At 42.0% G+C, this 23670-nt stretch overlaps 2 protein-coding genes across 2 annotated transcripts; both read right to left on the bottom strand.

The window, feature by feature from the left end:
* Positions 1-3431: 3431 nt before the first annotated feature.
* On the bottom strand, positions 3432-7367 carry LOC131009689 (uncharacterized). Its single transcript, XM_057937100.1, has 4 exons — positions 6873-7367; positions 6300-6746; positions 4463-6110; positions 3432-4405 (listed from the first exon to the last, which is right to left on the bottom strand). The coding sequence occupies exons 1-4, from the start codon at positions 7365-7367 to the stop codon at positions 3432-3434; spliced, it is 3564 nt and encodes a 1187-aa protein (XP_057793083.1).
* Positions 7368-16575: 9208 nt separating this feature from the next.
* LOC131010052 (beta-amyrin 6-beta-monooxygenase-like) lies at positions 16576-19038 on the bottom strand. Its single transcript, XM_057937447.1, has 3 exons — positions 17787-19038; positions 17058-17245; positions 16576-16963 (listed from the first exon to the last, which is right to left on the bottom strand). Exons 1-3 carry the CDS (start codon positions 18736-18738, stop codon positions 16664-16666), a joined length of 1440 nt encoding a protein of 479 aa, XP_057793430.1. The 5' UTR covers positions 18739-19038; the 3' UTR covers positions 16576-16663.
* Between the last annotated feature and the right edge of the window lie 4632 nt (positions 19039-23670).

The following is a 23670-nucleotide window of genomic DNA, read 5'->3' as shown; positions in this document are numbered from 1 at the left end:
CAACGCATCTACGATTATGATGTGCTGGAGAAAGAGAGAGAGAAAGAACAGGCAGACATCGCCAAGCGTGATGATGACGTCGCCGGGGTGGTAGAGCGTCTCAGTAAGGCTGAAGCGGAGATTGCTGAGCTGAAGGCTCAGCTGGCCCAGGCAGAGGTGGAGAAGTCATCCCTAGCCTCTGAGCTGGCGAGGGTGACGAAAGAGAGCCACATGTGCCTCGCCAAGTTCAAGGCGAGGTATGAGGAGGAATACCAGGAGACCCGTCGCAGCTGGAGGAAAACCTATACGGAGGCTCAGGACCGCGCCTATGTCCTGGGGGGCACGAGACCAGCGTCTGGAGTACTTCTTGTCTCCTCAAGGCCAACACTTTTTGGGGGTGATGTTGGAGGGCACCTTGGAGGCCTTCAAGCAGACTCCCGAGTATCTGGAAGACTTCGGGCCCCTCTTTGCTTACGTGATAAAGCAATCCGCCACGAAGGCGTTAGAGATGGCGGGGGCGTCTCCGGAGCAGCTTGCTACCCTGGATCTGCGAGCCTTGATGGAGAACCTCAAGGATGAGGACATAAACAAGCTGATGGGGATCCCTGAGAATTCCCCGGGGAAGCCGGGGTGGTGGTATCCAGTGCTGGAGAAGGTCCTTCCTTATTTTGCCTTTGGGGTCGGGTCTGACTCGTTGCCCTCTGCTCCCATGTATATGCCTGCCTTCTCTGCTTCCCTGGTGGGCTTCGTGAACCGGCTACGGGATCCTACTGGCAACAGCACCCGGAAATTTTCTCAATACAGCATGGAACCTCCCCTGCCCTCTGATCTGGGGGGATCCGCTTCATCCTCCTCCGCGGTGGATCAGCTTTTTACCCTGTATAGAGACGAAAACACATATGTACGAGAAGCTGTGAAGTTGCTGGACATGAAGTCCCGTCTCCCGAAGATGAAGGAAACTGGCATGCTACCGGTATTTACAGAGGGAGCCTCTGCTAGCTAGGTCCCCGCAATTGTCACCTCTGCTCCAGTCTCCTCTGCTCCTGCTGAAGATTCATCTGCTCCTCCCTTTTGATGTCCCCAATCTCCCCCCTCTGACTTTGACGAACATTTTTGTAATTCTTTAGTCTGTAAAAACTTGGTACTTGTTTCTAATGTTTGATGTACAGCTCTGCCTCCTTGGCATTTTGAATGAAATTTCTTCCCTACTTGTCTCGTCTTTAAATTTTCTGTATTGATCCTGCTTTCCCTCATGCTTTATGTCATTTTTGATGTTGATGCTGATTTCTGTCTTTGTTGAAATCTGAATGACCTCTCTGCTGGGAACGTCTTTAGTTCGGCCCTCCGTACTGACTCCAAACGTTTCTCTGATCTTCCTCCCCTAGATTTCTACCACTCTTGTTTCGAGGATTTCGCCAACCCTTCTGGCGAGGATTTTGTTGACTCATTTGGCGAGGATTTTGGCTGACTCCTCTGGCGAGGATTTTGATGACTCCTCTGGCGAGGATTTTGACTGACTCCTCTGGCGAGGATTTTGGCTAACTCCTCTGGCGAGGATTTTGACTGACTCCTCTGGCGAGGATTTTGGCTGACTCCTCTGGCGAGGATTTTGATGACTCCTCTGGCGAGGATTTTGGCTGACTCCTCTGGCGAGGATTTTGATGACTCCTCTGGCGAGGATTTTGATGACTGACTCCTCTGGCGAGGATTTTGCTGCTGCTTCCCGTTCAAGCCTTCCTTTGTTGCTTCCCATCCAATGCATTCCTTTGCTGCTTCCCATCTAAGCACTCATTTGCTGCTTCCATCCAAGCTTGAACACTCTGCGCGGAGCATGGAGGACCCGGGGGGTGCAACCAACTTTCGCGGCTTACGATTAAATAGTAACCCTCTGCGCGGAGCATGGAGGACCCGGGGGGTACAACCAACTTTCGCGGCTTACGATTAAATAGTAACCCTCTGCGCGGAGCATGGAGGACCCGGGGGGTGCAACCAACTTTCGCGGCTTACGATTAAATAGTAACCCTCTTCGCGGAGCATGGAGGGCCCGGATGACACAACCAACTTTCGCGACTTACGATAGCTTCCCTCTGCGCGGAGCATGGAGGGCCCGGATGGCACAACCAACTTTCGCGGCTTACGATAGCTTCCCTCTGCGCGGAGCATGGAGGGCCCGGATGGCACAACCAACTTTCGCGGCTTACGATAGCTTCCCTCTGCTCTGATGGCAGCGTGATTCCTCTGCTTTTCCCTTGACTTGCTGAGGAGCAATTTTTGGATTTTTGAATTTGAAAATTGGGGACTACGGGTGTACACCCTACTCCCCCCCTGGTGACATGTGCAATACTCTGTTATGAACATGTTGGCCCAATTACTCCTTATTCCATCTCCGGCCCAAAAACTCGCGTGAGCCCGTTACCTCTTAGCCCTTTTCTTAAGCCCAAAATCATCTCTATATATACCCCCCACCCTTCATGACCTAGCTTAGAATCCCTTATCTTCTTTCCGCCGCCCCAATCTGATCTCCTCTCATACCCTAGATCTCCCGACCCTTTGTCTCTCGTATCACGTATCCCTTCCTATCTTGGTTGTAAAGCACTCAGTCGGGGGAGTGAGTCATGTTAAGAAAGTGCACAATGTTGGAGACTGAAAAGACAGGACTCTCCCCCGCCTGAGAGTTTTATCTCCAGGGTTCCTGAAGAAAACTTCCTCGTTACCCCCTTCTGACTTTAGTGTCCTACCCTCCTTCCCAATGGCCTCCCTGATTCATCCCTAGCTTGGTTATAAAGCACCCAATTGCGGGAAGTCCTGTTCAGGGCACCTACATCTTTGAAGGCTCCGCCCTTCCCTTTGTGTTTCTGGGGTAGATCTCCGGTATTGTGGTTGCAAGGAGCAGGCTTCCGGCAATCGGGAGCATTATCATCGGCTTCCTGAGATCTGGATGTTGGTTGGTCTGTTCCTCTTCTGTACTCTTTCTTTTTGGCACTTTGACTTGTTTGTTTTTTCTTGGTGTTCTGCAGGCGTGGGGTAGATCTGGAGTAGATCTGAGAAGTGGGCATGTCTCAGCGGAGAAGAAGAGCTTGAAGTGTTGGCGCATGGAAGAGAAGTCGTCAATCCCTGATGTTTGCTTTCCCTTTGACCTGCTAAGAAGCGGTTTTTGTATTTGTTTCTCCCTTGTCCCGCTAAGAAGCAGTTTGTATTTTGAATTTGTAAATTGTGCGCTAGGGGTGTACACCCTACTCCCCCCTCTGGTGACATGTGCAATGCTCTGCATGAACATGTTAGGTAGTATATGTAACATAAAGAACGATAATTAAAGTAAATGAAATAACACCAGGGAATTCCCTAGAACCACATATCTGTTTTATTGATATTATGGTCCCGGACCTCGTTAAAACCCCTGTGGGGAAAAAGAGTATCCGGTCTACATTGGCATCAGTCCCGCTAAGTAGCAGTTATACATAGAACTTTTTGAGATTGTTGATATTCCATGATCTAGGAAGAGCTCTGCCGTCTGGATCCGACAGTGTATACACTCCACCACCTAGGACCTCTGTGATGATAAACGGGCCTTCCCAATTAGCTTCGAACTTGCCCACTGCCTTCAATGCATCAGCTCTTTTGAGGACTAAGTCGCCCTTGGATAGCTTCCGTGCTCTGACCCTCTTGTCGTATCCTGCTTTGATAATGCTTTTGTATTTTGCTGCTCTGACCCGGGCCTCATCCCTCTGTGCTTCCACCAAATCTAGCTCTGCTCGACGAAGTTCAGCATTGTACTCAGTGTCGTAGGTTGTTATCCGATATAATTCCAATCTTGCCTCCGCTGGTATTACCGCATTAGATCCATACACCAGAGTAAATGGTGCTTTACCCGTGGCTGTCTTTGGGCTAGTGCGGTAGGCCCAAAGTATAGTATCCAGCTCCTCAACCCATTTGCCTCTGCTCTGAGTCAGCCTCTTCTTGATCCCTTCGCATATTGTCTTGTTGGCCAACTCCACTTGGCCATTTGCTTGCGGATGAGCTACCGAGACGAATCTTTGAGTGATGTCCATCCGATCACAGAAATCCGCGATCCTCTGCCCTGTAAACTGGGTTCCATTGTCAGAAACGATGATCATTGGGACCCCAAATCTGGAACATATATTCCGCCAAATGAAGCGCTCCACAGTCACCTCATCGATTTTCCCCACAGCCTCAGCCTCGACCCACTTAGAGAAGTAGTCCACCGCTACAAGCAGAAAGCATTTGCCCCCTGGTGCCGTGGGCAGCTTCCCGACTATGTCGATACCCCACTTGTTGAATGGACATGCAGCGTACATAACGCCCATAGGTTCCCCTGGAATGTTGATTCTCCTGGCGTGTCTCTGGCAAGTCTCACACTTGCGGACGAACTCTCTGGCGTCTTTGTTGATATTAGGCCAGTAGAACCCTGCCCGAATGATTTTGCGTACAAGGTCCCGAAATCCCGTGTGACCACCACAGCAACCTGCATGAACTTCGTTTAAAGCAAAGTTAGCTTCCTCTAGAGATAAGCATTTTAGTAAAGGCTGAGTAAAGGATCGTTTGTAGAGTTGGTCATTAAGCAAGTAATAATTTTCGTATCGGGCCCTCTGATTAGATTCCTTGTTCAACCGCTCCCCTGTCTTGAGAAAATGTATGATAGGAGCCCGCCAGTCATCTCTGATTTCTACTGAAAAAACTTGCGAAGTCCCCATCTCTCTGGTATCACAGAGTAAAATAATTTCATCACTCCAGGTTTGTTCCACTGCACTAGCCATTCGCGCCAGTAGGTCTGCTTTCGTATTCTCTTCCCGGGAAATCTGCTCGATTTTGAATTCCATAAACTTGTCCTTCATCTCGCTGATCTTGCGGTGGTACGCCCTCATGCGTTCTTCTTTGACACTATAACCCCCTGAATATTGTTGGGCCACTAACTGGGAGTCTGTGTTGATGATGACACATTCGGCCTTGAGTTCTGACAAAATATGCGCCCCTCTGACCACAGCTTCATACTCAGCCTCATTGTTGGACAGTCGGCAAGTGAATTTGATTGCAAACTGATATGTACCATACCCCGGTGATGTGATGTATACCCCAATTCCGCATCCCTCTTTTGTCACTGATCCGTCCACAAAGGCAACCCAAAACTCTGGTACGAGACGGCGAGTTGTTTCTTGGATGAAATCTGCCAACGCTTGTGCTTTGATCGCTGTTCTTGGCTCATACTCCACATCATATTCCCCCAACTCCACAGCCCACTTCACCATTCTTCCCGACAAATCCGGGCGCCCCAACACTTGTTTAAAAGGCAGGGCAGTGCGCACCACTACCCGATGTGATAAAAAATACGGCCTCAACTTTCTCGCCGTGACCATGACCGCCAGAGCAGCCTTCTCAATCTCTGTGTAATTTAGCTCGGGACCTTGGATGATCCTGCTGACAAAATAAATTGGTCTCTGATGACTTCCCTCTTCTCTGATGAGCACATAGCTGACTGATTCTTCCCCCACGGCTATATACAGATACAATGTTTCTCCCGGGACCGGCTTGGTCAGAGTCGGGAGCATCGCTAAATACACTTTAAGATCCTCAAATGCCGCCCGGCATTCTGCTGTCCACAAGAATTTGGTTCCCTTCCTTAAGATTTTAAAAAACGGCATACTGCGCTCTGCCGACCGTGAGATAAACCTGCTCAGAGCAGTGATGCGCCCGTTCAATGTCTGCACTTCCTTGATCCCTCTGGGTGGTGTCATTTCCATAATGGCTTTGACCTTTTCTGCGTTGACTTCAATCCCTGCGGGCGTGACTTTGTAGCCCAAGAATTTCCTTGTTGTAACCCCAAAGGTGCATTTCGCTGGATTCAGCATGAGCCGATGCTTTCTAACCACAGTGAAGATCTCCTCAAGATCAGAGACATGGTCCTCTGCCCTTATACTCCGCACAAGCATGTCATCCACATACACTGAGATATTCTTGGAGAGCTGTTCTTTGAAGATTTTTTCCATCATCCGCTGATACGTGGCCCTCGCGTTTTTCAAACTGAATGGCATACTCTTCCAGCCATAAACCCCGTAACAGACGGCAAAAGCCGTTTTAGCAATGTCTCCCTTGTGAATTTTGACTTGATGATACCCCTGATATGCATCCATCATGGATAATAAAGCACATCCCGAAGTGGAATCCACCAGCTGATCAATCCTCGGCAGAGGATAGTGGTCTTTTGGGCAAGCAGCGTTCAGATCTCTGAAATCGACACACATCCTCCAAGTATTTGTTTTCTTTGGTACCATCACCGCGTTTGAAATCCACTCTGAGTATTGCACTTCCACAATGTGCCCTGCTTCCAACAACCCATAGACCTGTTCCCTTATTGCAGCGTCCTTCTCGGCCCCAAAATTCCTTGTTCGTTGCTTTACTGGCTTAATTTTAGGATCCACATTAAGGCAATGCTCTGCCAACCCTCTGTCAATTCCCTTTAAATCGGCGGTGCTGAACGCGAACACATCCGCATTTCTGCGCAAGCAATTAATGAGCTCGTCCCTGACTTGATCACTCATGGAAGACCCAATTTTGGTCTGAAACCCCTCTTTCCCTGGGAATAATTCGATCATGTTGCAAACATCACTAGTAGACACCAGCGCGGTTTTTTCTGTACTGTCCCTGTCTTTCAATATGTCTGCCAATTCCTGGCGCTCCTCTGCCGAGGCATTCACTTCGCCCACCTTCCCCTTCTTCCGTGTATCCGATCCCTCTGTCACTCTTTCCCTTTTCTGCCCCGCTAAATGTGTAAGCATTTGTACATGGCAAGCTTTCGATGCTGTTTGATCACCACAAACTTCTCCCACTCTCCCCCCCTCGATGGGGAATTTCATTTTCAAGTGAAACATAGAGATCACCGCCCTGAATGCCATCAAGGCAGGCCGGCCAAGTATCACATTGTAGGAGGGCTTTGGCATATCCACCACCAAGAAACGCACCATCCTAGTTTTGCTATTAGCAGTTGCAATGCCGAGGTTTAACGGCAGTTCCACATAACCCAAAGGCATGACCATTTCTCCTCCGAACCCAAATAAGGGGGCGTTTGTTGGCTCAATATGAACCTCGATTCCCATATTTTGAAGGCACTCTTTGTACAGGATATTCACGGCACTACCCGAGTCTACAAAGATACGGTGAACAATGCAGCCGGCAATATCTGCCATGATCACCAGCGCATCGTCGTGTGGATACATCAATGTACGTAGATCCTCTGTCCCAAAGGTGATTGCCGGCTCCTCTGCCGCACTTGTAATCTCCATAACCTGCTTATGGTAGTATCCTGACTTCACTGCTCTGACCACTTGTTTCTTAGCCCTATTTGATGTGGGCGTTCCATTCTCTCCACAAATCATATGAACTTCCCTCCGATACGGGGGAGGAGGTGCTTGTCTTTCTGGCCCTTCCCTACGATTATCCTGATTGTCATTTCTTTGATCCCTATTATTCCCCTGTTCTTGTCACTGATCCCAGTTATTTCTCTGATCCCTCTGATCTCTATGATCCCGCTGGTCCCTATGATCCCTCTGATCATTCCGCCTCTGGCCCTCGGTTCCTCTGTCAATGAACTGGTCGAGGTTTCCCTGGCGCACCAGTAGCTCTAACTGATGCTTAAGATGCCCGCAATATTTTGTGTAGTGTCCATAAGAGTTGTGATACTCACACAGCTTATTATTAGGCCCCTCCTGTGGCGGCCCATCCCGGTAGGTTCCCGGTGCCCGAAAGAATGGTTGATCCTTTACCAAATGAAAGATTTCCTCCTGTGGTTTATTTAAAGGCGTGTATTCAGTAAACCGCGTGACTTCGTTCACGGTACATTGCTGTCGGGGCGGCATTTCTCCTTGGGGTGGCAGTACCCTCGGAGGTAACCCTCTGAATGGTGCTCTATCCTGGTGTCTCTGTCTCTCTGGTGCTTCCTCAGCTCTTTTAGCTTTATGTTTATCGTTTTCCGCTTTTCTCGCCATCTTGGCGTCTTCCAACTGTAGATAGCCTGGCACCTTGCCATAATATCGTCGAAATCCCTTGCTGGTCGGATCTGTAGCTCGTCAAATAAGAGCCCCGGCTTGAGCCCTCTGACGTAGGCACAATTCTTGATCTGTGACTTTGCCTCTGGCACCTCCAGAGCAGCGAGATTAAACCTTGCAGTGTACTCCCGCAATGTTTCACCCTGATCCTGCTTGATATCCATCAATGAAAGAGCTGACTTCCCTACCCTTCGCGAACTTGCGAACTGTCGTAGAAAACGAGTTTGTAAATCTTCAAAGGAGTGAATAGAATTTGGGGCCAGCGTCCCAAACCATAACTGAGCTGGTCCGGTTAGAGTAGTGGAGAAGATGCGGCACTTGATGCCCTCAGTGTACATGTGCAGCGTGACCAATCCCTCGAACCGATTGAGGTGGACCTCTGGATCAGTGGTGCCATCATAATCCAGAGAAATGGGCTTGTAACTTCGGGGTAAAGTATCTGCCAGAATATCATCAGAGAAAGGACTACGGTTGCTGATGGGATGAAACCTTGAAGTCTTGGCCCTTTTGTCCTCCTTGTATCTTCCCTGCTCCCTTCTGTCCCTTGGCGCGTCATGGCCGTGACGCTTGTGAGCCCTGTGCCCTGGCCTGCCAGAGGAATACTCCAGCTCCCTTTCCTCTGATCTTTCGGTGTACCGTGATTTCTCTGGACGATGGGACTTCTCTGCTCTGTACGACCGCTCTGCCCTGTTCGACCTCTCTGACCTCTGTCCCCTGTCGTCCCTCCGGGATTTCTCCCTCAACGATTCCTCCAGATTCTGGAGTTGGTGTTTCAGCTGCGATACTTGGTTTTTCAACCGTGCCTTCTCCTTCGGTCTCTCTTCCTCAAACACAAGGAAGACGGATTGACTATCAGACTCGTCAACCCTCTCCTTCCTGACAACACTGTTGAGCCTAACACGGCTCCCCTCTGGTCTTCTTTCCACTTCCCTGTCAGCAGGGTCCCCTTGCATTTCCCCAGGCATCACAGCCTGTTTGTTGATTGCCAAAATGTTTGCCTCCTGAGCATCGGGAGGTGGGGCCTCAGTGCCCTGCGGGTTGGCCGCTCCAACCGGGGGAGCTACAGTGGGGATGATAGACAGCATCGGAGTTCCCAGTGCCTGACGCATATTAGCATAGCTGAGTAAAGCCATCATTTGCTCTGCCAGCCCGAAGTTAAGCGATCCCCCACCAGACATAGGGGCCAAGCCTGGCATATCAGATCCCGGAGTCACCAGAGCAGATCTCTGGGTGTTAATATTCAGCCCTGTCAGCGGAGTAGCCGAGATAGCAGGAAAGCCTGGTGGCGTAGTGAAGGTGGTGTTGCCCTGTAGCCCGTTGAACAGTGAGGTAGGCACCTCAGTAGTAAGAGCAGCGGAGTCGAACTCCTTTTCCAAGGTGCGGTGAGCATCAGAAGATCCCATGGTACAGACGGCAAACGAATAGATCCTCCTCTACTAATTGAAATCCCGATATGAGAAGTCCCGAACACCGGCGCAGAGGCCGTTAAAAAATTCCCCTCAAGGTAACTCTATACACTGGGAAATAAACCCAGGGCATAGATTAAAATAACAGAGCCCGAACAACAGAAATTTCCCCTGTAGACTCTTATTAAGATCCGGCAGAAGAAACAGAGTGTCCAGAGAACCAAAGTAAGAGATCCGAAGATAGACATAAACAGAACAACCACCAAGAAGCTTGTTAGCACAAAACGTTAAGCATGATATATAGTAAGGAATTTGCAAGAAAACGAACATCATAACCCGAAATTACCACGATCGTGTGCTATATTAACCGCAAAAACCCAAAAATAACAGAGTTATCATGGCAATCAGCCGGATTAGTAGCATAACGCGTTAAACAGGGCATAGAACGAAGATTAGTCGAAGAAAACATGGAGCACACCGATAATTATCATCCTCAGACGAAACACAACCGCAAATTAACAGTGCAAACCCAATCATAACAGAAACAGAGCATTACCCCATAATCCACCGATAGAAAACGAAGATTAGCCACAAAAATACGAAAAATATCGATAATTATCTCCCTTAAATGAAAAACATCCACAAATCAACAACACAAGCTCAATCACAGCAAAAATGGAGTGTTAACCAACATTCTACCGATGCGAAACCCGTAAATCATCAGCAAAAACCCAATTTAAGCAGAAACAGAGCGATACTCCACAATTCACCAGTATAAACATCAGATCTATAAGTAAAATCCCGATTCTACGAAGAAACCTTGCATTCACCCATAATTAAACCGATCAATCGGTAAATAAACACATATCCCCCCAATTCATGATTTACGACTTTCACCACCTTTTCCCATGCACCAAAAACGTAATTAAACACAGATCGTAAAAGATTAAAAGCACATCAGCCCGAAAAAACGCAATTAACAGCTCGAAATCATCTGGGTGTCCGAATTATCGGCTCAAACGGTACCGACATACGCAAACCCGATTGGAATTTCAGATCTGCATGCGCCGGCGTCCACAAACTCACATCCTAACTCAGTAGCTTTCCCACAGACGGCGCCAGTTGGTGAAACTAGAAACCAACACCTAAGCTAAAGCGATAATTGTAAGTTATACCTAGTTTGATTAGCTGAAGAAGACGAAGAAAACAATTGGAATGTTCGAACACAAGAGAGAATTTGCTGCTGTATTCGAAAATGAGAGATAACGTCAATACAATGCACGAGCCCAGGGCATATTTATAGATTACATAAGAGGGCAAAATAGTAAAATCAGTACTAAGGCATGCATTCGGCGTGGTTGAGGGGCATATCGGTAAATTCGCCTTCACGCGGGCAATCTCCCGCGTTTTCTGGCGATTCCGCTGGTGAAGGTCGTTCTTCTGGCGAAAGCGACATCTCTGGCGGAGGTGACTCCTCTGGCATGCGTGATTCCTCTGGTGAGTGAGATGCCTCTGGCATGCGTGATTCCTCTGGTGAGTGAGATGCCTCTGGTGAATGAGATTCCTCTGGTGAGTATGGCTCCTCTGGCAAGTCTGACTTCTCTGGCAAGGATGATTCCCCTGACGATTGCACTTCCTCTGCCATACTCGTTCCGCTGGTGGGGCCAATTTCACTGATTTACGTTATCTCCCTACTCTACACATATCACTCCTCATCACACTCAACATTCAACGGCTCAAGTTCGAATTTACAGTTTATAAGGCTAGTTCTATACATGCTTGTTCAATATAATTCCACTACTTGTATTCCAAATTGTATACACATTTCATAAAGTTCATACGTTTACAGCCTTTGTAAAAATTGATGTGTTGGTTTAAATGAAAGAATGAGTTGCTGGTTAGTTTGCAGTGCGTGAATTATGTTGTGGCAGTGAAATAAATGGAAGTAAAGAGTTCAAAGGTAAAACCTTTTTGGTATTTTCTGGGATGCCACAAGTTCTGCAAAGAATGAGAAGAAGTGAAAAAAAGAGAATGAATTGAAAGGGAAACATTACCGAGGAGGGCTTGCTGTTGGGTGAAGGATTTTGAGAGGAGGTTAAAGGTATTTGAAGCGGTGAGATTGAATAGGTTAAAGTACATATACAATAGCAAAGCATGGGTGAAACATGAAAGAGGGTGAGACGTGAAAGAGTGAAAGGAGCAGCTGAGGTGAGGCATGGCCGCAGGGAACGGATCCCCTGCTGTGCACAGCATGGTGCTGTGCACAAAAACAAGAAGAAAATAAATACATAACTTTAAAAAAATACAAAAAAGAAAAATATTAAATCACCCATTTACCTTGTTTTTGTGCACAGCATCCTGCTGTGCACAGCAGGGGATCCGTTCCCATGGCCGCATGGGGATGAGCTGCATAGCTGGTAGCTGCTGTACTTGGGAGAATTGACATAAAGAGAAATGGAGTTGGGTTTGGGCTAAAGATTAAATGCTAAAAATATATATACCAATTGACCTTAACTAAAAGGCCCAAATAAAAATAACTATCAAGCCCAACACAATTAAATAGTAGTTAAAATCCAACACAAACTTAAATTAAATCATGTACAAATAAATACTTAATCATGGAGATAAATCACATATGATCACTTTGAATAATATGAAATGCATAAAGATTTGAATAGATGAATTTGTCAAAAGATTTTGTAAATAATTTTGTTGGCATTAAAATAAATTCATTTCAAATTCTCCGGCATAAATCATCATAATCTAAGTTCAAAACAAATTCTAAACTTAATAGAAATGGGCGGGGTGTTACAACGAATGATACTAGTGACCATAAGAGGCACTAATGGCACTAATATGGTCATAAGTACCATTCGTGCAATACTACATAAGAGAGAGTATATGACACTAATGACACTAATATGGCTATTAGTACCATTTGTGCAGCACCTAAATGGATAATCTAAACCCTAAATTGGAAATCTAAACCCTAAATGGATAATATAAACTCTACGGGAAAGTGTTCAAAATGGTCATATAATTGTGACATCTAAATAATATCAGCACATACAGGTATATGACACTGATATATGGTCATAAATATCATTCGTGCAGCACCGAGTATATTGCACTAATGGCACTAGTAGTGTCATGTGTGTCTAATCCGCTCGCAAACTCAAATTTAATTTGAATCTGGTTCGCCCAAATTAAGGACAAAACAATTCTAAAAAAAATGATCAGATTTTGTATTTTTTTTCAATTAGTGGCCAAATACTGTATTTTCTTATTTAAAATGGCCTATTGCTTTATTTTAAATTGCTATTTGACAATAAATTGAATAGTTGACTACGGCACTAACAAAACAAAAAATTGAATAGTTGACTACAATTTTGTTAGGATAGTTCTACTTTACGCATGATGTGCCTTAAATTTATCTGGAATTGCCCTATTTTACATGGGCCATTAAATATGATCCTGAAAAAAAGCGCTCAATGTTTATATTTTTATTTCAACTTGTAAAAATTAATAAAATAATCTAATTATCAAGGGAAAATATTATGTTACGCAACTAACATGTGAGCCGGGTGAGGATCTCTTTTACAATTTTTTCGAAAATTCATTTTTTGATTCCCTGAACATATTAATTTTATTGCATTGCACCCTCCAATTTTATTTTATTGCATTGCACCCTCCAACTTTTATTATTGCTTCATTGAGCCCTCCAACTTCCATTCACTTTCATGGTCTCTTCTCTAATATGAAATTCATGAATTGCTAGCAATGCACACACTTTCTGCTAGAGAAAAAAAAAAGAAAGAAAAAACGATAATGTATTTTAATTAGTCCAACTATCAATAAATACATACAATATAATATACATTCTTTTTGCTAGTAATAGTAAAAGTGTGTAATTACAAAAAAAATATATTAATTCAAAATACACTATTACACACTTTTCGAGTCTATTACACGATTTGCAAAATCGTGTAAATAGGAAGAAAAAAATTATAACAACGTATTTTACGTTATTACAAGGATATTTTGGTCAAAAATGTTACTTCCTTTGTCCCACTTGATTTGGTTTGCTTTCCTTTTTGGGTTGTTCCATTTGACTTGGCATGTAATTTCCTTTTTAGGTATTCAATTTTTACTATAATAAATATGGGCTCCCACCTTTATACGCATTTACATTATAATCTTACTTTTTTAAATAATCGCGTAAAAAAAACTAGGCCAAGTGAGCAGGACAAAGAGAATATTATTTCCACAATTTTATCTGTAAGGTTAGAATTCTCTTCTACAATATGATCTTGTCTAAAACAGGATGTTGCCTCAAAGAATACATCACATATTGAATTTTATTCTTGTCACAAATACGAACACTATGTTTTCAAGTGCTACTTTAACATAGAAGATGAAGAGGCAAATTTAGTGGAGAACAAGGAGAAAGATATATACTAAGCAATCCGTGCTTCCTTCACTATAAGAGGATTCCATGGAAAAAAAAACGAACATGTGTTATCTTGATAATGGAGCAAGTAATTACTTATAATAATCACATGACACGTCATGAAAGCAATTTTTTGGAATAGAAGTTAAGTACTATTCATAATATTATAATAAATGTTATTTTTATAAAAAAAAATATAATTAAAATACTTATCCATCCCACTTCACTTAGCTAATATTTTTTGACACAATTATTTAGGAGTGTAAAATTATAATATAAAGTGTGTGAACTCATATTAATTAATATAGTATAAAATGATTACTTAAAAAAAATAAATTAAATGGAACAACCCTGAAAAGACATACAAGCCAAGTCAGCTGGAATAGAGTAGTAATAGATATATTTGGTTGTAGCTTCCCTGAAAGCTCCTGCCCTCGGGAGGTGTTTATTTTTAGAAATAATAGGGCCGAATGGCCCTATTCAACATACAACATCAAATTTTGTCCACCATTTAAAAAAAAATAAATTTTGGCCATTTTTTATATGTCATGACTATTCTACCTACCCTTTTCTCTATCTCCTCTCTCTTTCTCATCTCCCTCTCTCTCTCTAGCGGCTGACGCTCTCTCCTCTCTCTTTCTCATCTCCCCCTCTCTCTCCCCAGCGGCTGCGCGGCAGCGGCGCCGAGCAGAAGTCACCGGAGCTCTCGCGGCTTGGGCAAAATTCGTCAGAGTAGAGGATGAGGCGGCGGTGGCGGTGGAGGAGATCCGGTCCTCTGAAATCGGCGGCGTGGAGGAGGGACTGGTCAAGTGGCGGAGATGAGGCGGCGGCGGCGGATCTGATTTGATGGGGCGGCGGTGGATCTGATCTGATGAGGCGGCGGCGGTGGATCTGATCTGATCGTTGCGCCGCCTCCTCAATCGGCAGATCTGATCTCCGCCTCCTTCAATTTCAGCCATCGACAGATCTGATCTGATCTGTATTTGTGATGCACGTATGTGCCATATGTGCACACTTCCCCCTAGGGTTTAGATATTCCATTTAGGGTTTAGATTATCCATTTGAGGTTTAGATGTTCCATTTAGGGTTTAGATTATCCATTTAGGGTTTAGATGTTCCATTTAGAGTTTAAATGATGTTATTATTTCTGTATTTGTGCTGCACGTATGGCACTATTAGTGCCATAAGTGCCCAAATGACCATTTTACTTGGTTTTATTTTGAATTTCCGTTGGCACTTATGGCACTATTAGTGCCATAAGTGCCAAAATGACTATTTTACTTACTTTTATTTTGGATTTCCGTTGGCACTTATGGCACTAGTGCCATAAGTGCCTAACCCGACCCGGCACGCGACCCGCGTACCTGATCCTACCCGGTCCGCCTCATTAAGGGTAAAAACATCCAAATCAATAAAAATAGCCAAATTTTGTGTTTTTTCAATGTGTGGCCATAAATTGTGTTTTATGCTTTATTTTGGCTACTTCAAAATTTTACTCTTATTTTTATATATTTTCTCCGTTCACCAAAAGGATGACACGGTGGGCACAAATTTTGATAAAACTGGTGGTTTATTAGTGGAGAAAGGGTTCTAGCTACCATTATATAAAATGAGTGATTGGGATTGAATTAAGAGTGATTGTTTTGTAAATAAGGTGTATTTATAATAATAAAAAATAAGAAAAATATGTAGGATCGTGTTCTATGAAGAAAGTACTATATTTTTATGGATAGCAAAAATGATAAAAGTATCGTATCCTTTTGGGTTAATACCTCTAAATAACCACTTTGCTGAACAAAAAATTAATAATATCCACAAAAATAAAAATATATTAATTCTAATCAATTAAAAAATAAACAGACAATTTTGCCCTTCTAACTATTTTTTCATTTTATCAAATTTCCGATTTTAAAACCGAAGTATCCTAATTCTAAATTTCTAATAAATTCCCCTTCCGCAAACAATAATTTAAAATCGTAAGTATCATAATTCACACAATTTGCGGAACAGCTTTGGATGCTTATCTTTTTCTTCTCTTTTTAGTTTGATTCCTAATTTTTTTTATTTGATTTTTTTCCTTATCTCTATCTTGTTATTCTTCTTCTCATTTTTCGTTTCCTGCATTTTCTTGAACAATTTTTTTCTTGTATTTAGAATATTTTTAGTTTGAAATTATGATTTGACTATTAAATGAACAACAAAGATAAATATAACTTGTATTTAGAATATTTTTAAGTTTGAGTTAAAATGTTAAGATCATATTCGACTTATAATTTAAGAATAACCCTACTAATAATATATTTGTAGAAAAAAAAAGATTCTTATCAAGCAATAATATAAAAGAGAGTACACATGTTCCATGGATATACGCCAACTGATATAACATGAAATTTTCTAACTATGATATTGATAGCCCACCACAGATGACCACAATTATTTATGAGAGCATGCAGTTTGGGCATCTTTTTTTCTAAAAGAATTAAAGGTTATATATTTGTCAGAGTTTGCTTTCAACGGTTTAGGAAAGGGGGTGAGTAGTTTGTTCTCATTCATGAAAAATAAATTTACCTTGTTTTATGCTACACAAAGTATTGCCAAAAGAGAGAGTAGGAAAGCCTCAGTGCTTGTTAACTACAGCTGTTGAATATGCATGTGAACTGAAGATCATAAATGCACCAAAAGCTAGAGTTTGAAATGAGATAAAAACTTAACATTATTAAATTATAGAATTTTTGCATAACAACCACCATAAAACTGTTCAAATTGTAGGCCTATTTCTTATGAGGATGAAGATGAAGTGGAAGGCCATAAACTGGCGTAGGCGAAGCATGGTAATTTATCTTCTCATTTGGGATCACCTTCTCAAGTTTGAACCTTGTGACCACATTATGCATCATAACCAACATTTCAAGCCTAGCATACTCTCTCCCGGTGCACATTCTTGGTCCTCCTCCAAAGGGAACGAACGTGTAAGGAAGCGGTCCACTCCCCTCAAACCGCGATGGATCAAACCTCTCCGGCTCCGGGAAGTAGTCGGGATTCTTGTGGGACGAGTGCACCGTCCAGAATGTCTACAAGTTTATGATTCCCTTATTGAGTTGAGCGTAAAAGAAGAAGAAAAATGGGGAGTTAGTGAGTGTAGATTGAGTGTGTGTATGTGCGCACCTTCCATCCTTTAGGAATGGTGAAGCCTGCATAGGAGAATTCAGTTGTGGCTTCCCTGAACGCTCCTGCCGCAGGAGGCGTAAGCCTCATCGATTCACGCGTGACGTTCCATGAGTACTTCATCTTCTCGATATCATCCCATGTCAGCAGCTCATTGGGGCCTTTTGATTCTGCTATGGCCATTTGCTCTGTTTGAAACAGAGTAATTGAGATCAAAACATTATAGTTTCTGCATAACCCATGTCTCATTCCATGTATTGAATGTTTATAATATGGAAAGGATAATCGTGAACTTTCACTAAATTCTGATTTTGCATATGAACTAAACATTCTTTCTTCAAATATATGAACTTCTATTTTGTTTGTTTTTCAGTTGCCCCAAATTAATGGAGAAGAGAATGTCTGAAATGCCTACAAGACTTAAAACGGCGAAATTGAATGATTGTACCACTTCAACTAGTCACGATAGTAATTTACTATTTGAGCTAGGCATAATAATTAATTCATCGAAAATTGACAAATACATGAAAAATCAATATAATTAAAAGTTGGCGTATTTGGAGAAAAGATGTTAGCTCATGTGCAAAATCAAAATGGAATGAAAAGTGGTATATTTAATTTAGATGCAATTACACCTAATAGGAAAACGTATAACAAAATGTTTACCTGAATTTGCAAGTTACGTTGAACGTTATGTTAAGAAAGTATAAAATGCAGTAGAAACATTACCTTTGAAGACGTGATTATAAATGTGGGGAAGTTGAGCAAGATAATTGATGACACTTGTTAGCGCAGAGCTGGTTGTCTCGTAGCTAGCCACCAGCATACCAACTATCTCATTACAAATCTGCTTCTCATTCAAAGGGCGGCCATCATCTTCCCTCAGCAGCAGCATCTTCGACAGCAGGTCCCGCCCCTCGGCCTCGGGCTTCTCCATCAACTCCTTCCTCCGCTCCTGGATGATCCTCATCAGCTCCTCTCGCACCAGCTTGCCTCCCTTGATGGCGCGGTTGTAGGCCGTCCCGGGCAAATCCAGAGGCACGGAGATCATCCCCTCGCTCACCATGTTGAAGGGATCCGACAGCTTCCTTATGCGCACTGGGTCGACCTCGCTCAGAAACACTCTGCACGCCAGCTCGAAGGTGTACTTCCTCGACAAGCCCAGAACCTTCACAACTGAATTTGGTTTCCAGTGGCGCTCCAGATGCTCCCGCGCCTGCGCGTCCATCACCGCAACGTGTCTCTTCAAGGCCTCCGGCGTGAAGACGTCGCGGTGCAGGATGCGTTTCAAGGCGGAATCCACCTTCAGATTACTATCGAAGAATTCGGGAAACGACAACACTTTCTTCATTGATTGCGGCCACCAAGAAGTGACGAGTTTGTTCCCATTGCTGAAGAGAAACTTATTACCTTTAGCGCCGCAGAATGTGGCCACTCTCTCTCCCAACAACGAGGTTTGGAATACCTCGGGAGAGTGTTTCTCCATTCTATCTTTGATGAATTTCTCGGGGCCTAAGAGGGCGAACTTGATGTTCTCTCCGACAACCGGCCAGCCCCGGGAGCCGGGAGGGAGGTTTTTCCGATCATCGGAGCTCTTTCTCCGGATGATCGAGAAGAGATAGAGAGAGAAAGGCAGAAGGAGAAGAGGGAGAAGATACGAAGGAAATGTTAAGGCCTCCATGTTTGTTTTCAAGAAACTAGCTGTTGAATAGTTGAGTGATCTTGGATCCAGATTTAAGGACTAAAAAGCTTCATTAAATAATAGTGGATGCTAAACAAGTTAAATTTTGAATTTAATTAAGTCAAAAGGAATCCTTATTATAAGACCGACACCAATAGCCACGAGAGAGAGAGCGAGAGATAACCTGGGATTGGAAGAAATACGATAGTCAGAAACTGATGCGGTTAGATTAGCAAACAGCTATTGAACTAGGATGAACCACAAAATTCATCTTAACAAAACAAAATAGAAAATTGGTAGTTTTAATTAAGTAAGTAAAATTTCAACGTTCAACTCTACATTATAAAATTACAAATATGAGAGCCGAAATCATATAAATCGAGTTAAAAATGCTAAAGAGTATATAAATTAAAAGCTGAGCTTGAGACTTGATTTGAAGCCGTGGAACTTGGCGGAGCGTCAGATGGGGACTTGAGGCTTGGGGAAAGAGGAGCTCGTGCCTCGAGCTTCTCAGTGGAATAAAATGGCTGGTGCATCTCACGAGGAATCAGGCAGCGGAGTGGTGGAGTCGGCGACAACAGAGAATTCTTTTAGTATTAGGGTAGAAAGGCGCGTGAGGATGAAAATGAGGAGGTGTTATTTTGTATGTATTTAACAATATGGTTGTAAACGAGCCGAGTCGAACCGAATATTAGCTCGCCTCGTTTAAATGTTCGAATGTTTGAGCCTAGCTCAAGATCGACTCGAACTTTTATCTTATTGATCGAGCTTGGCTCGTCACCCAATTACCGAGCTCGAGTTCGGCTCGTGTGATACTCGATAATATTGAATTCGAGCTTGAGATCGAGCTGGACTTGTTAAATAATGTGTTAATTGATATGTTACTCGAGCTCGAGCTTGAGTTTGTCTCGTTTAAGGCTCGTGTACTAACACAATTGAAGGTTTGTGAATAGGCTCGCAAACATGTTCACAAACAATCGAATCTGAATATGTTCGCGAGCTTAACGAGTCGAGTGCTGTCAGGCTCGATAAACTTATCGAGCTCGAGCTTGTTTACTATCGAATTGAACTTCGAACGAGTTTTTCTAGAGTCGAATATCGAATAGCTTGCAAGTAGCTTTGTTCATTTACAACTCTATAAACGATGGAACAATTATGTGGTTAGATTTAAATTACTTAAATAATTACATATTTAACAATTTTCACTATGGAATAATTCTATCGTAATTTTTAATTATTTAAATAATTTATATTCTTTATTTTTAACTACATACGGAATAATTATGTCGTTAATATTTTAATTATTTAAATAATCAATATTCCTTAGTTTTAACCACAGAATAATTCCATAGTAAAAATTTACGATGGATATTCTGTAACTAATTTTATTAATTTCGTCATTAAAATATTTCTGTAGCAGATCCGATGTAGATTTCATCGTTAGTCCGTTGTAATTTTAAGACGGGATTTGTTATTGTGATTAATTCAGTTGCAGTTCGGCCTTTTACTTTGCAGTTCGGAATATACCAACACACAAAGAACTATCCAACTGCACACACAAGGAAACTGAACACCAAATAAGATAAATCTTTTTCAGGTTTTTGATTTTTCGAAGTGGACTTTGTTCATTTCGTTTTTTCTTGGTGAATAATTACTGAAAAAAGCTATGTATTTTTTGAAAAAGAGAAGTGAAGCAATCGACAATATCAAATATTAATTTGATCACTTTTTTTTTACCCTTTTCATTTAATTAAAGATTTATTTAATATTTAGTCACATATTTAAACAATTCATCGTGGCCATTAAATTATGGTTGATTAGGGGTGTAGATTAGTTCTACATTCTTATCTTAACTCCATATATATATATATATATATATATATATATATATATATATAGGGGCGCGCTCCAGTGAGACCCCCTATTTTTCGTGTAACATAAGTACAATGAATAAGACATATAATACTAATGAACAAAATGTATATCTAATGAACAAGATGTATATACAGATGAAAATAAAATTTAAAAAATTCGTAATGAATAAGACATATATACTGATGAACAAGGCCGTATATACTGATGAATAATGCAGTATATACTGATGAATAACAAAATTTAAAATATTCTGCTCCCTCCAGGATTCGAACCCTGCGAAAAAAAATCACCCTCCAGATACAATATCAGTCATAGGATTGATAAAATAAACGCACCAGATCGTGCCCTAGATCTCACTAAAATTAGGGGGTCTCATTGGAGCGGCCCCCTCCAATGAGACCCTTATTTTTCAATGAATAAGACATACATACTGATGAACAAGACAGTGTATACTGATGAATAACGAAATTTAAAAAATTGGTAATTGAATAAGACATATATACTGATGAACAAGACAATATATACTGATGAACAATGTAGTATGTACTGATGAATAACGAAATTTAAAATTAGGGGTGGTAATTCGGTTCCGGTTATTCGGTTATAACCGTAACCGAACTGAAATTTCGATTAATCGAAATTGGCCTGTTCGGTTCGGTTACCGGTTATTAAGTTTTAAATATACCGATTATTCAGTTTAACCGCTCACCGACCAGTTAAACCAAATAACCGATTAATTAACCGATTAAATAATAATTAATACATATATTTATTACTCCCTCCGTCCCAATAAAAGTGGACACCTTTCCATTTTGATTTGTCCCACTAAAAGTGGTCACTTTATAAAAGTAGAAATATTTACTCTTAATTAAGCCCACTTATTAAAATTAGGGCTCTCTAATTAAATCCTCACTTATCTCTCTTCATCCACCTCTCTCTCGCTTAGTTCTCTATCTAGTCTTCTCGCTCACCACTCTCTCTTCTAACCTCCGCTGCTGTGGGCAGCGGCACTCGTTGGCAGCACCCCAAAATCGGTAGCGACGACACCCAAATTGCCGGAGAAGAAGGTGAGTTTCGATCCAAAGCTCTGTGAGTGCAACCCTTTGGTCCCATTCTCTGTGCAATCTCTGATTCTCTGACTCTCAATTCTTTGGGGTTCGACGTCCCCCGCAACCTCTGGCGGTGGCGACAACCCTTTCCCCTCACTGCGCGATTTTGGGGGTTAGGGCTCCGGTTGGCGGCGGAGACAGAGGGTGCCTGATTTGGCTTCTGGCAGCGGAGACAAAGGGCTAGGGCTTCTGATTTGGCGAGGGGGCGACTCCGTCCGTCTCCGTCTTTGTTTGGCTTCTGGCTTGGTTTGGTTTGAGATGGGTGTCTGGTTTGGCTTCTGGCTATGAGTTTAGAGGGGTGTCCGGTTTGGCTTTCTGGCTATGCATTTATTTTTCTGAAAAATCTGGTCGCCGGCGTCTCCGTCTCCGTCGCCGGCATCGTCGGCGGTCAGAAAATGGAATATATGCATTGGAAGAAGATAAAGATTTTGGTTCAAGAAGTCTTAATTAATTCTTTAATTTTGGTGGACCACAGTTAATTAAAACATAATAATTCTCTTCTTAATTTCTATGATGAAAAGAATGTGGTCGCTTTTAACGGGACGGAGGGAGTATATTAATACAAAAAAGGTATCTTATGTGACATGATATGTTATATATCTTCTTTTTGCTTTTTGGTCACGAACTCATAATGATGTTCCATGCAGATTCCAACCGTGAGACCTTGTTTCCCAAAATTGAAGAAAGAGCTGCTGCTTTTAAATCGGTTAATTCAATTAACTGATTAATCGAACTGAAAATCGATTCAGTTTTCGATTACCTTGTTTCGATTAATCGAAAAATCGGTTTGATTATAACCGAACCAAACCGATTACCACCCCTAGATAAAATGAAGAACAAACATCAAATAAAAAAATAAAAAGTTATTTTCATGAATAGTAATTGATTTTGACGGTAAAACATTACTTAATATTTTAAAAAATTATTATAAATCTATTTATTTATTTGATCTATTGAATATTTAGATATCTAATTAAGATAAACATCTATGAATTTAATGCAATAATTTAATTAAGGTAATAAATTTTATGAATTTAAGAATGTTTAGAATATAATAATAATTATAATTAAATATGGAATTAGGGAGGCATAAATGAAGAATTTAGTTAAATAAGAATGAAAGAAGATGGGATGCCACGTAAAATCACGAATAAAGGCTTCAATAATTAAGGATTCGTTTTGTATGGGCATGAAATAATGTGTAATATGTTTGATTAGCTGTCTTTTACTATATGTCATATTAATATCATGTTTGATAAAATATATTAAAATATCTGTAAAATAAAGTGTAATATGTTGACTGAGATGTCTTTTACTATATGTAGAGCTGGCAAAATGGGCGGATCGGGCCGGCCTGGCCTAGCCCACTGGGCTTATGAGATTGATCGGGCCGGGCCGGGCCGAATTCGACCGGGCTGCCAAAATCAAAACTCGGCCCAACCTCATCCGGGCTATCGGCCGGGCGGTCGGGCCAAATCCGCCCAATAATATTCTTTTTTTATTAATCCTATTTTTATTTTTACAAAAAAATAAATAAATTCAAATAATTAAGCTAATTGAGCATCTGAATTCTGCATCCGAATCCTCAAGCTATAAAATTAAGCATTTATTAGCAAACAAAGAATTAAGCAAATTCAGCATCTGAATTAAGCGTCCGAATTCTCAAACTAAAAGCAATCTATTGATCTTTTTTTCCTATTCCACTATTAGTTGAACTTGCATGTATATAATACATGTGCAGAATTCAGAACCACCATCATTACACCTCTAACAATTAAAATGGAGACAATAATACTTATTCCCACAAACATGTATTAGCAATATCACTCAAAATTTAAAAGAGTAGCAATATATATACATTTGTGGAGTAAGCAAATACAAAAGAGTCCAACACTAAACTACAAAGCTCACAAAATTGTTATTGTTATCATTCCATTCCTTTACTTGA

The sequence above is a fragment of the Salvia miltiorrhiza genome, chromosome 2, assembly GCF_028751815.1.
Source record: "Salvia miltiorrhiza cultivar Shanhuang (shh) chromosome 2, IMPLAD_Smil_shh, whole genome shotgun sequence".
Lineage (NCBI taxonomy): Eukaryota > Viridiplantae > Streptophyta > Magnoliopsida > Lamiales > Lamiaceae > Salvia > Salvia miltiorrhiza.
The sequence above is the reverse complement of the archived record's forward strand: the minus strand, read 5'-3'. Positions and strand labels throughout refer to the sequence as shown.